Here is a 13,062-nt window from a genome sequence, read left to right on the forward strand (position 1 = left end):
TGTACTTGATCCCAACTAAGATATAATTACCCCTTATTGGGGCAGAACAGCCCTATTGGGTTTATTTCATGGTTAAATGATTCCCTTTTCTCTGTAATAATAAAACAGTACCTGTACTTGATCCCAACTAAGATATAATTACCCCTTATTGGGGCAGAACAGCCCTATTGGGTTTATTTCATGGTTAAATGATTCCCTTTTCTCTGTAATAATAAAACAGTACCTGTACTTGATCCCAACTAAGATATAATTACCCCTTATTGGGGCAGAACAGCCCTATTGGGTTTATTTCATGGTTAAATGATTCCCTTTTCTCTGTAATAATAAAACAGTACCTGTACTTGATCCCAACTAAGATATAATTACCCCTTATTGGGTTTATTTAATGGTTAAATGATTCCCTTTTCTCTGTAATAATAAAACAGTACCTGTACTTGATCCCAACTAAGATATAATTACCCCTTATTGGGGCAGAACAGCCCTATTGGGTTTATTTAATGGTTAAATGATTCCCTTTTCTCTGTAATAATAAAACAGTACCTGTACTTGATCCCAACTAAGATATAATTACCCCTTATTGGGGCAGAACAGCCCTATTGGGTTTATTTCATGGTTAAATGATTCCCTTTTCTCTGTAATAATAAAACAGTACCTGTACTTGATCCCAACTAAGATATAATTACCCCTTATTGGGGCAGAACAGCCCTATTGGGTTTATTTCATGGTTAAATGATTCCCTTTTCTCTGTAATAATAAAACAGTACCTGTACTTGATCCCAACTAAGATATAATTACCCCTTATTTGGGGCAGAACAGCCCTATTGGGTTTATTTCATGGTTAAATGATTCCCTTTTCTCTGTAATAATAAAACAGTACCTGTACTTGATCCCAACTAAGATATAATTACCCCTTATTGGGTTTATTTAATGGTTAAATGATTCCCTTTTCTCTGTAATAATAAAACAGTACCTGTACTTGATCCCAACTAAGATATAATTACCCCTTATTGGGGGCAGAACAGCCCTATTGGGTTTATTTAATGGTTAAATGATTCCCTTTTCTCTGTAATAATAAAACAGTACCTGTACTTGATCCCAACTAAGATATAATTACCCCTTATTGGGTTTATTTAATGGTTAAATGATTCCCTTTTCTCTGTAATAATAAAACAGTACCTGTACTTGATCCCAACTAAGATATAATTACCCCTTATTGGGTGCAAAACAATCCCATTGGGTTTAATTAATGCGTTATTGATTTTTTAGTAGACTTAAGGTATGGAGATTACGGAAAGACCCCTTATCCGGAATACCCTCGGTCCCGAGCATTCTGGATAACGAGCGCTCCTTTTGGTTGGTCTTAAGCACCATTGTCCATGGCAACATGCCTATTGGTTAAATGGCATAAAGCAATTCAAGATTGCCGTCTGTCCTAGAAAGTAGGAAGTAAAGGCATGGGCCCAGGAAATACCCCCCGACTAATAGAAAGAATGTGGCAATTTGATCTTTTTGGATCAGCGTTTGGCCTGCTGGGAATGTTTTCCCCCCCCAGATTTAGCTGTGGGGGAGCCATAGTTACCCAGGGTTGCGGCCAAGGGGTGGTGTAAGTGAGTGGAGTCCATATAAATATTCATGGGAGATGGTTTATCTGCGGAACCAACAGGAACATTGTGTCTAAACAAAACAATTCCCACTAATTACCTGCACCCCCCCCCCCCGGGGCAACACAAACAGAACTGCTGATCCAGCGCACAAACAGCTGCACCAGAGATTTATTCCTATTCCGACCCAAGTCCCAGTCTGGTCTCTAACTGGGGAGAGGGGGATTAAAGGGGAAGCAAACTGTAACCAGCGCACACATGCAATGCCCACGGGGCCCCGGATCTGAACCAGCATGTTCGGATTCCTAACAAGAGACAAAAGCTCTGTCCGTTAATATTAAAAGCAGGCATGGGTACCCACAGATGTTGCCAGACTACAGCTCTCTGTAGTCTAAACCGACCATATTCTGTCAGACTGGCTTTTTTTGAAAAATCATCATATGAGAAGATCTTTAACCAATTGGGCCACAAAGTGGAGATCATTGTTAAGGACTAGGGCCCAAACCTGCGCTGCATAGTCAAGGGGAGGCCTTACCAGGGGCCTATAAAGAGACAAAATGGAATTGCACAGTCTGTTATCCACAATCCCCCCCCCACTCCCTCAATATCAAAAGGCCCCCAACACCCTCCCTTGTAGTGTGTAAGTCACATTTATATTATTTCTACCCAAGTACGTAAAAATAGGAAGATTACTTACAGTGCCCACCTCTGGGTCATTAATAAACAAGTTATTACTAAACCCCAGCGGTACTCTACTAATAACACTGGTCCAATTAGGAAAAGTCCAATTTACCCCCACTATCCTTCAGCCAGTTCTCTATCCATGTATAAATACTGTGTTTCAGGTCATTATTTGTTCAAGCAGTATCTACACAACACTGTATCACATGCTTTAGCAAGTAGATCATATTCACTGCCATCCCAGAGTCTAGGTTGCTGCTCACCTCCTCATAGAAATAGGCAATTCTGTTCTCTCCCTACGAGCGTGACGGCATGGGAGTTTGAGGGAGCAGTAAGTTATGCGCATGCATGTAATTCCCGACCGCAGGCACCGCTCATGTGGCCATCACTGACCAGGCTGGAAACAGGTAGAAATCTCCCTCCCACTCCATCTGATCCTTTGGCCTCTGACTCTTCCTCCCAACTCATCCCATCCACTGCCCCATCTCCCTCCCACCCCATCGATCAGCATCCAACTCTCCCTTCCATCCCATCCAATCCATCAGCATCTCCACATCTCCCTCCCATCTGATCCATGGCCTCTCCACATCTCCCTCCCATCTGATCCATCAGCCTCTCCACATCTCCCTCCCATCTGATCCATAGGCCTCCCAACTATCTTCCATTTCATTAGGTCCACTGGCCTCTTTCCATCTCTCTCTCCTACAATCCATCAGCCTCTCCATCTCAACCTCCCCCCCCCCCCCCATCTCCACATCTCCCTCCCATCTGATCCATCGGCCTCTCCACATCTCCCTCCCATCTGATCCATCGGCCTCTCCACATCTCCCTCCCATCTGATCCATCGGCCTCTCCACATCTCCCTCCCATCTGATCCATCGGCCTCTCCACATCTCCCTCCCATCTGATCCATCGGCCTCTCCACATCTCCCTCCCATCTGATCCATCGGCCTCTCCACATCTCCCTCCCATCTGATCCATCGGCCTCTCCACATCTCCCTCCCATCTGATCCATCAGCCTCTCCACATCTCCCTCCCATCTGATCCATCGGCCTCTTCATCTCCCTCCCATCTGATCCATCGGCCTCTCCACATCTCCCTCCCATCTGATCCATCAGCCTCTCCACATCTCCCTCCCATCTGATCCATCGGCCTCTTCATCTCCCTCCCATCTGATCCATCGGCCTCCCAACTATCTTACATTTCATTAGGTCCATTGGCCTCTTTCCATCTCTCTCTCCTACAATCCATCAGCCTCTCCATCTCAATCCCCCCCCCCATTGGCCCCTCAATCTCCTTCCCTGCCCATTCAGTTTATTGGCCCCATTCCTTCTCCTTCCCATACAATCAGCCTTTCCATCTCTTTCATCCCATCCAATCCATTGGCCTCTGCACCAAACAAAATCGGTTTGGATTTGGTTCATTCAGGTACTTGGATTTGGCCGAATGACCAAAAAAGCCTCTAACTGAACCCCATACTGAATCTGGGTTTCGTGCACCCCTAGACATTAGGGAGCAGGAGAGAGCACTTACATCACCCTCCTGATTAAACCGAGGTGCTATCCATAAAGGAGAGGTTAGTGCAAAGAATGAACTGAGAAATTGGCTTTCCGTGTCCATTAAAGGCCAACCTAAGACAACGATCAATATCCCTTGAAAGAGCAAATGAGCGAGCGCTAAAGCCCCGCATCTCGTGCGGCTGTTGGGCAATAAACCGTCTCCAGCCGAGCACCTTTAACTCAGGAAACATAAAAATTAAACAAATAAAAAAAAAAAAATCTACTTAGAAAACGGAACAAAAAAAAAAAAAAAAAGTGCGCTGAGCGCGCCAATTCCCATAAAGGCAGCTGAAGGAATTATTAGTGATTTAGTTTTATAAGGTGTCACAACCTGAACCCTACTGTAAACATCTCCCGACCACTTCAAGCTCCGGGCGCGCAGGTTGAAAAGTTTTCTGGAGTGAGAAGGTGCCAATTTTGTCAAATTCCGTGCAGCTGTTTTTCCGGAATCCGAGCACAAAGGACGGTCTGAAACCTGGCGAGAGTCGGAGGTTTTCATGACTATTTATTTCCAAAAATAGTGAATGCGAGTTAATGAAACGCTGGAAAATAAACGAGGCCTGGAATGGCTACAAAGCTGTTCCGTCCGGATCTCTTCCCCGCGGTTACTGAGCGCAGAGAGGGGAATCATGGAGCGCTGACCCCTGAGCCGGCCGAGGCGCAGCTGAGCATACAGGGAATGGGGCCCCGACGTGTCACGGAGAGGAGACAGAGATATATATATAATATAATAAACAAAATTTTTTTTATTGTAGATATATAACAATATATCTACAATAAAAAAAATTTTTTTTTGATAAAACATTGAAGGGTGTGCTGGCCACAGATGATTATTTTCTATACAGACATAATTTTGGCTAGCACCCCGCAGAATATTGAGCCTTCGAGTGCGGACACCATTTGGATTGATTATATATATATATATATATATATATATATATATATACATACAAAATCCTGATCCCTACGGTGCAGCACACTGGCTTGGGTGTGGGGGGCAATTAGAAAGCCCCTTGTGCCATTGGCTTTATCTCCAGTTAAACCATACACTCCCCAAGAAGTCAATGTACAGGCATCACCCATATAAAATGGAACTATGGGAATAAAAATGTATGTCACAAATGTCTAAGGCAATAGCAATACATCAATAACCACATCTATTGATCTCCCTCCCCTAACCTCCGATCCCTTGGCCTCTCCATGTCCCTCCCCTGCCCTCCAATTCACTGGCCTCTCCATGTCCCTCCCCTGCCCTCCAATTCACTGGCCTCTCCATGTCCCTCCCCTGCCCTCCAATTCACTGGCCTCTCCGTGTCCCTCCCCTGCCCTCCGATCCCTTGGCCTCTCCGTGTCCCTCCCCTGCCCTCCAATCCCTTGGCCTCTCCGTGTCCCTCCCCTGCCCTCCAATCCCTTGGCCTCTCCGTGTCCCTCCCCTGCCCTCCAATCCCTTGGCCTCTCCACGTCCCTCCCCTGCCCTCCGATCCCTTGGCCTCTCCACCTCCCTCCCCTCCGATCCCTTGGCCTCTCCATCTCCCTTCCATACAACCCAGCTGCCTCTCCATCTCCCTTCCATACAACCCAGCTGCCTCTCCATCTCCCTTCCATACAACCCAGCTGCCTCTCCATCTCCCTTCCATACAACCCAGCTGCCTCTCCATCTCCCTTCCATACAACCCAGCTGCCTCTTCATCTTATTTCCCATCCAATACATCAGCCTCTCCATCTTTCTCCCAGCCACAAAAGATTAACCAGTGTTTTTCCCAGTTACAAGGCTAGCCTGACAGAGATTCACTTTTATGATGGAAACTATTGCATGGGAGGTTCAGTTGCTATTGGCCTATGTATCATTTTTGTGATTTATAATAGTTTATGTTTTTGCTCTGCAGATCTGAGTTTGGAACTATGACAGAAATATCTGTTAATGTCTCGGCAACCTGGCGCCCACACACCGCGGCAACTGGGCAATGGTGGTTGGGAAGGGAGCATGGAAGGTACATAGCAGGGCTTGAATAGAGAGATAAATAACAGCAGCCTGATCCACAAGCTGGAGAGAGGGAGAATAGGAAGGCAAATTTTTTTTTTAAAAAAAAAAAAATCACATAATCTGACAAAAAAACAAAAACAAAAAAAACTTGCTATGAACTGACCAACTATAAGACTGGGGTACATTTTATCTCTAAATGACACTGTCACAAAGCAAATAATTCCCTCTGCCATTTAACCTTTTATTCTTCAACCAACAAATGTATTTGTAGCTGTAATATTGGTGTGTAGGCGCCATCTCAGTGCCTTGTGCCTGAGTCTGAGCTTTCAGCCAGCGCTACACATTAGACCTGCTTTCAGCTAACCTATTGTTTCTCCTACTCCCATGTAACTGGAGGAGTCCCAAGCCGGACTTGGATTTCTTACTATTGAGTGCTATTCTGATACCTACTGGGAGCTGCTATCTTGCTCCCTTCCCATTGTTCTGCTGATCGGCTGCTGGGGGTGAGGGGGGGGGGATATCACTCCAACTTGCAGCGCAGCAGTAAAGTGTGCCTGAGTCTGAGCTTTCAGCCAGCGCTACACATTAGAACTGCTTTCAGCTAACCTATTGTTTCTCCTACTCCCATGTAACTGGAGGAGTCCCAAGCCGGACTTGGATTTCTTACTATTGAGTGCTATTCTGATACCTACTGGGAGCTGCTATCTTGCTCCCTTCACATTGTTCTGCTGATCGGCTGCTGGGGGGGAGATATTACTCCAACTTGCAGCGCAGCAGTAAAGTGATACTGAAGTTTATCAGAGCACAGGTCACATGGCTGTGGCACCCTGGGAAATGAAGAATATGGCTAGCCCCATGGCAAAAACAGATTACAATGAAGGATTCTGCTGGAGAAGCTCTATTAACTGATGGGTTTTGTAACAAACATGATTTCCCATGACATCTGTAAAGATGAACTTTTGTGAGAATACATGTCTATGCACCCCCTTATTAACCAATACACCCCTCTGTGCATCTCTCTCCACTGCCAACATCACATGTAACTCCCTTCACCACCAAACACAGGAGCCTCCCCATTTCCCTCTATAAATGCATAAAGAAATGGCTCAAATACAGCCCACATAGGGATGAGAAGGAAAATATAAGTACATGTTATCCTGAATGCTTGGGACCTGGGGTTTTCCAGATAAGGGATGTTTCCGTAATTTGGATCTCCATACCTTAAGTTTTCTAAAAATCATTTCAATAATAATCATTTCTGCCCCAATAAGGGGTAATTATATCTTAGTTGGAATCAAGTACAGGTACTGTTTTATTATTACAGAGAAAAAGGGAATCATTTAACCATTAAATAAACCCAATAGGGCTGTTCTGCCCCAATAAGGGGTAATTATATCTTAGTTGGGATCAAGTACAGGTACTGTTTTATTATTACAGAGAAAAAGGGAATCATTTAACCATTAAATAAACCCAATAGGGCTGTTCTGCCCCAATAAGGGGTAATTATATCTTAGTTGGGATCAAGTACAGGTACTGTTTTATTATTACAGAGAAAAGGGAATCATTTAACCATTAAATAAACCCAATAGGGCTGTTCTGCCCCAATAAGGGGTAATTATATCTTAGTTGGGATCAAGTACAGGTACTGTTTTATTATTACAGAGAAAAGGGAATCATTTAACCATTAAATAAACCCAATAGGGCTGTTCTGCCCCAATAAGGGGTAATTATATCTTAGTTGGGATCAAGTACAGGTACTGTTTTATTATTACAGAGAAAAAGGGAATCATTTAACCATTAAATAAACCCAATAGGGCTGTTCTGCCCCAATAAGGGGTAATTATATCTTAGTTGGGATCAAGTACAGGTACTGTTTTATTATTACAGAGAAAAGGGAATCATTTAACCATGAAATAAACCCAATAGGGCTATTCTGCCCCCAATAAGGGGTAATTATATCTTAGTTGGGATCAAGTACAGGTACTGTTTTATTATTACAGAGAAAAGGGAATCATTTAACCATGAAATAAACCCAATAGGGCTGTTCTGCCCCCAATAAGGGGTAATTATATCTTAGTTGGGATCAAGTACAGGTACTGTTTTATTATTACAGAGAAAAGGGAATCATTTAACCATGAAAAACCCAATAGGGCTGTTCTGCCCCCAATAAGGGGTAATTATATCTTAGTTGGGATCAAGTACAGGTACTGTTTTATTATTACAGAGAAAAGGGAATCATTTAACCATTAAATAAACCCAATAGGGCTGTTCTGCCCCCAATAAGGGGTAATTATATCTTAGTTGGGATCAAGTACAGGTACTGTTTTATTATTACAGAGAAAAGGGAATCATTTAACCATGAAATAAACCCAATAGGGCTGTTCTGCCCCAATAAGGGGTAATTATATCTTAGTTGGGATCAAGTACAGGTACTGTTTTATTATTACAGAGAAAAGGGAATCATTTAACCATTAAATAAACCCAATAGGGCTGTTCTGCCCCAATAAGGGGTAATTATATCTTAGTTGGGATCAAGTACAAGGCACTTTTTTATTATTACAAAGAAAAGAAGGAAATCATTTTAAAAAATGTGAATTATTTGTTTATAATGGGGTCTATGGGAGATGGCCTTTCCCTAATCTGGAACTTTCTGGATAATGGGTTTGCGGATAATGGAGCCATACCTGTACTGAGTATTACTGCACATGGAATCAAACACAGGCTTTAGTTTCACCATAGCCAAACATTAATACTCTTGCCCATTTTACCCACAGAACTGCCAGGGGGTTTATCCTGTGCCTTTACAGTTACTGCTACTTACACATCTGGGTAAGACCTGGGCATGGTGGGACCCCTGAGGGCCAAACCTCTCCCCCCTTGAACCCATATGAGGCTTTGCCTTTCCGGCAGGCACCCACACTCCCCCTTATCTGCCAATTCTTGGTGCTGATACGGACAGTGGAAATTTTGGGGGGGGCAATCTATTTATAGCCTTCCCCTGCCCTGTATCCACCAATCAGCATCACTGTCACATCCTCACTCAGTTGCTTACAAAAGACCACGGTTGGCAAGTAACAGCCCAAGCTTTGGGGCTCAGAGATTTTATTAAACTCTGCAATTGTCAACAAGGGACACCACCTAATGGCTGTAAAGTCCTAACGAGGTAATTAAGAGTCGGGACTGTGCAGCACTGGCAGATCTGGGTATACGGGCACAGTGGTATATACAGACAGATCTGGGTATACGGGCACAGTGGTATATACAGACAGATCTGGGTATACGGGCACAGTGGTATATACAGACAGATCTGGGTATACGGGCACAGTGGTATATACAGACAGATCTGGGTATACTGGCACAGTGGTATATACAGACAGATCTGGGTATACGGGCACAGTGGTATATACAGACAGATCTGGGTATACGGGCACAGTGGTATATACAGACAGATCTGGGTATACGGGCACAGTGGTATATACAGACAGATCTGGGTATACGGGCACAGTGGTATATACAGACAGATCTGGGTATACGGGCACAGTGGTATATACAGACAGATCTGGGTATACTGGCACAGTGGTATATACAGACAGATCTGGGTATACGGGCACAGTGGTATATACAGACAGATCTGGGTATACGGGCACAGTGGTATATACAGACAGATCTGGGTATACGGGCACAGTGGTATATACAGACAGATCTGGGTATACGGGCACAGTGCTATACAGACAGATCTGGGTATACTGGCACAGTGGTATATACAGACAGATCTGGGTATACGGGCACAGTGCTATACAGACAGATCTGGGTATACGGGCACAGTAGTATATACAGACAGATCTGGGTATACGGGCACAGTGGTATATACAGACAGATCTGGGTATACGGGCACAGTGGTATATACAGACAGATCTGGGTATACGGGCACAGTGGTATATACAGACAGATCTGGGTATACGGGCACAGTGCTATACAGACAGATCTGGGTATACGGGCACAGTGCTATACAGACAGATCTGGGTATAGGGGCACAGTGCTATACAGACAGATCTGGGTATAGGGGCACAGTGCTATACAGACAGATCTGGGTATAGGGGCACAGTGCTATACAGACAGATCTGGGTATAGGGGCACAGTGGTATATACAGACAGATCTGGGTATAGGGGGCACAGTGCTATACAGAGTATATATTGTGAGTATAGGGGCACAGCGCTATACAGAGTATATATTGTGAGTATAGGGGACACAGCGCTATACAGAGAATATATTGTGAGTATAGGGGACACAGCGCTATACAGAGTATATATTGTGAGTATAGGGGACACAGTGCTATACAGAGTATATATTGTGAGTATAGGGGACACAGTGCTATACAGAGTATATATTGTGAGTATAGGGACAGCGCTATACAGAGTATATATTGTGAGTATAGGGGACACAGTGCTATACAGAGTATATATTGTGAGTATAGGGACACAGCGCTATACAGAGTATATATTGTGAGTATAGGGACAGCGCTATACAGAGTATATATTGTGAGTATAGGGGACACAGCGCTATACAGAGTATATATTGTGAGTATAGGGACACACAGGCTATACAGAGTATATATTGTGAGTATAGGGACAGCGCTATACAGAGTATATATTTGTGAGTATAGGGACAGCGCTATACAGAGTATATATTGTGAGTATAGGGACACAGCGCTATACAGAGTATATATTGTGAGTATAGGGACACAGCGCTATACAGAGTATATATGTGAGTATAGGGGACACAGCGCTATACAGAGTATATATTGTGAGTATAGGGGACACAGCGCTATACAGAGTATATATTGTGAGTATAGGACACAGCGCTATACAGAGTATATATTGTGAGTATAGGGACACAGCGCTATACAGAGTATATATTGTGAGTATAGGGGACACAGCGCTATACAGAGTATATATTGTGAGTATAGGGGACACAGTGCTATACAGAGTATATATTGTGAGTATAGGGGACACAGCGCTATACAGAGTATATATTGTGAGTATAGGGGACACAGTGCTATACAGAGTATATATTGTGAGTATAGGGACACAGCGCTATACAGAGTATATATTGTGAGTATAGGGGACACAGCGCTTATACAGAGTATATATTGTGAGTATAGGGACACAGCGCTATACAGAGTATATATTGTTAGGAAGGCTAAATATTGAGTTAGGGACCAGCGCTATACAGAGTATATATTGTGAGTATAGGGACACAGCGCTATACAGAGTATATATTGTGAGTATAGGGACACAGCGCTATACAGAGTATATATTGTGAGTATAGGGGACACAGTGCTATACAGAGTAATATATTGTGAGTATAGGGGACCACAGCGCTATACAGATATATATTGTGAGTATAGGGGACACAGCGCTATACAGAGTATATATTGTGAGTATAGGGACACAGCGCTATACAGAGTATATATTGTGAGTATAGGGACAGCGCTATACAGAGTATATATTGTGAGTATAGGGGACACAGCGCTATACAGAGTATATATTGTGAGTATAGGGGACACAGCGCTATACAGAGTATATATTGTGAGTATAGGGACACAGTGGTATACAGAGTATATATTGTGAGTATAGGGGACACAGTGGTATACAGAGTATATATTGTGAGTATAGGGGACACAGCGCTATACAGAGTATATATTGTGAGTATAGGGGACACAGCGCTATACAGAGTATATATTGTGAGTATAGGGACACAGTGCTATACAGAGTATATATTGTGAGTATAGGGACACAGTGCTATACAGAGTATATATTGTGAGTATAGGGGACACAGCGCTATACAGAGTATATATTGTGAGTATAGGGGACACAGCGCTATACAGAGTATATATTGTGAGTATAGGGACAGCGCTATACAGAGTATATATTGTGAGTATAGGGGACACAGCGCTATACAGAGTATATATTGTGAGTATAGGGGACACAGCGCTATACAGAGTATATATTGTGAGTATAGGGACACAGTGGTATACAGAGTATATATTGTGAGTATAGGGGACACAGTGGTATACAGAGTATATATTGTGAGTATAGGGGACACAGTGGTATACAGAGTATATATTGTGAGTATAGGGGACACAGCGCTATACAGAGTATATATTGTGAGTATAGGGGACACAGCGCTATACAGAGTATATATTGTGAGTATAGGGACACAGTGCTATACAGAGTATATATTGTGAGTATAGGGGACACAGCGCTATACAGAGTATATATTGTGAGTATAGGGACACAGCGCTATACAGAGTATATATTGTGAGTATAGGGGACACAGCGCTATACAGAGTATATATTGTGAGTATAGGGACACAGCGCTATACAGAGTATATATTGTGAGTATAGGGACACAGCGCTATACAGAGTATATATTGTGAGTATAGGGACACAGCGCTATACAGAGTATATATTGTGAGTATAGGGGACACAGCGCTATACAGAGTATATATTGTGAGTATAGGGGACACAGCGCTATACAGAGTATATATTGTGAGTATAACATGGACACAGTACAGAACTAACCCTCCCCTACCCAACCCCATAATAACCCCCGGTTTAACATTACCGAATTTCACCGCTGAGTCCGCCAGGCACCGGTCCCACTTCCTGCCAAGTTCACTCTCCGACATGTTGACCTAGAAGACGGAAGGTAGAACGTCTCAGCCAACTCTCGCGATATGTCAGGGCCCGGCAGTAGATAAGAGTTAGAATCTCGCGAGATTAGGCCTGTCTGTCTCTGTCGCCAGGGTTACCGGCCCCGCCCCATGCGCTCTAACACGTGATCTTGACCTTGGCAGGGCTGGGACTTCAAAACTAGAAAACTTTATTCAGCGCACTGTCTGCCCAGTGACCAGCCAGGCTTGGGTGCCATGGTAACAGCAAGCTGCGCTGATTACTAACTTTTCTTTATTGTATATAATAGTAGATATCTGGCCGTAGCAGAATATTTTATGGCTAATAAAATTAATGTTTTTCAATATAAGGTAGAAAATTGATGAGGATATGTGTGGGGTGGATTTTAGCAGAACCAGAGGTGCAAGTAATGGGAGCTCAGCAGGGGCCTTAGGGCTCCTAATAGGGTTGCCTACTTTTCTGGAAAAAAACACTGGCTGTTATATAGTTTATGTTTTTTCCCTGTAAATAACATTGGCCTCACACAACTAATGGGTCAGCG

The 13,062-nt window shown here is 43.5% G+C and overlaps 1 protein-coding gene across 1 annotated transcript in view; it reads right to left on the reverse strand.

Moving 5' to 3' along the window:
* micos10 (mitochondrial contact site and cristae organizing system subunit 10) overlaps positions 1–12,547 on the reverse strand; it is a 28,292-nt gene extending 15,745 nt beyond the window's left edge. The window contains 1 exon segment of the mRNA NM_001171669.1: positions 12,454–12,547. Within this exon segment, the coding sequence (NP_001165140.1) occupies positions 12,454–12,517 (64 nt within the window). The 5' untranslated portion in view covers positions 12,518–12,547.
* Positions 12,548–13,062: the final 515 nt, after the last annotated feature.

The sequence above is a fragment of the Xenopus tropicalis genome, chromosome 7, assembly GCF_000004195.4.
Source record: "Xenopus tropicalis strain Nigerian chromosome 7, UCB_Xtro_10.0, whole genome shotgun sequence".
Lineage (NCBI taxonomy): Eukaryota > Metazoa > Chordata > Amphibia > Anura > Pipidae > Xenopus > Xenopus tropicalis.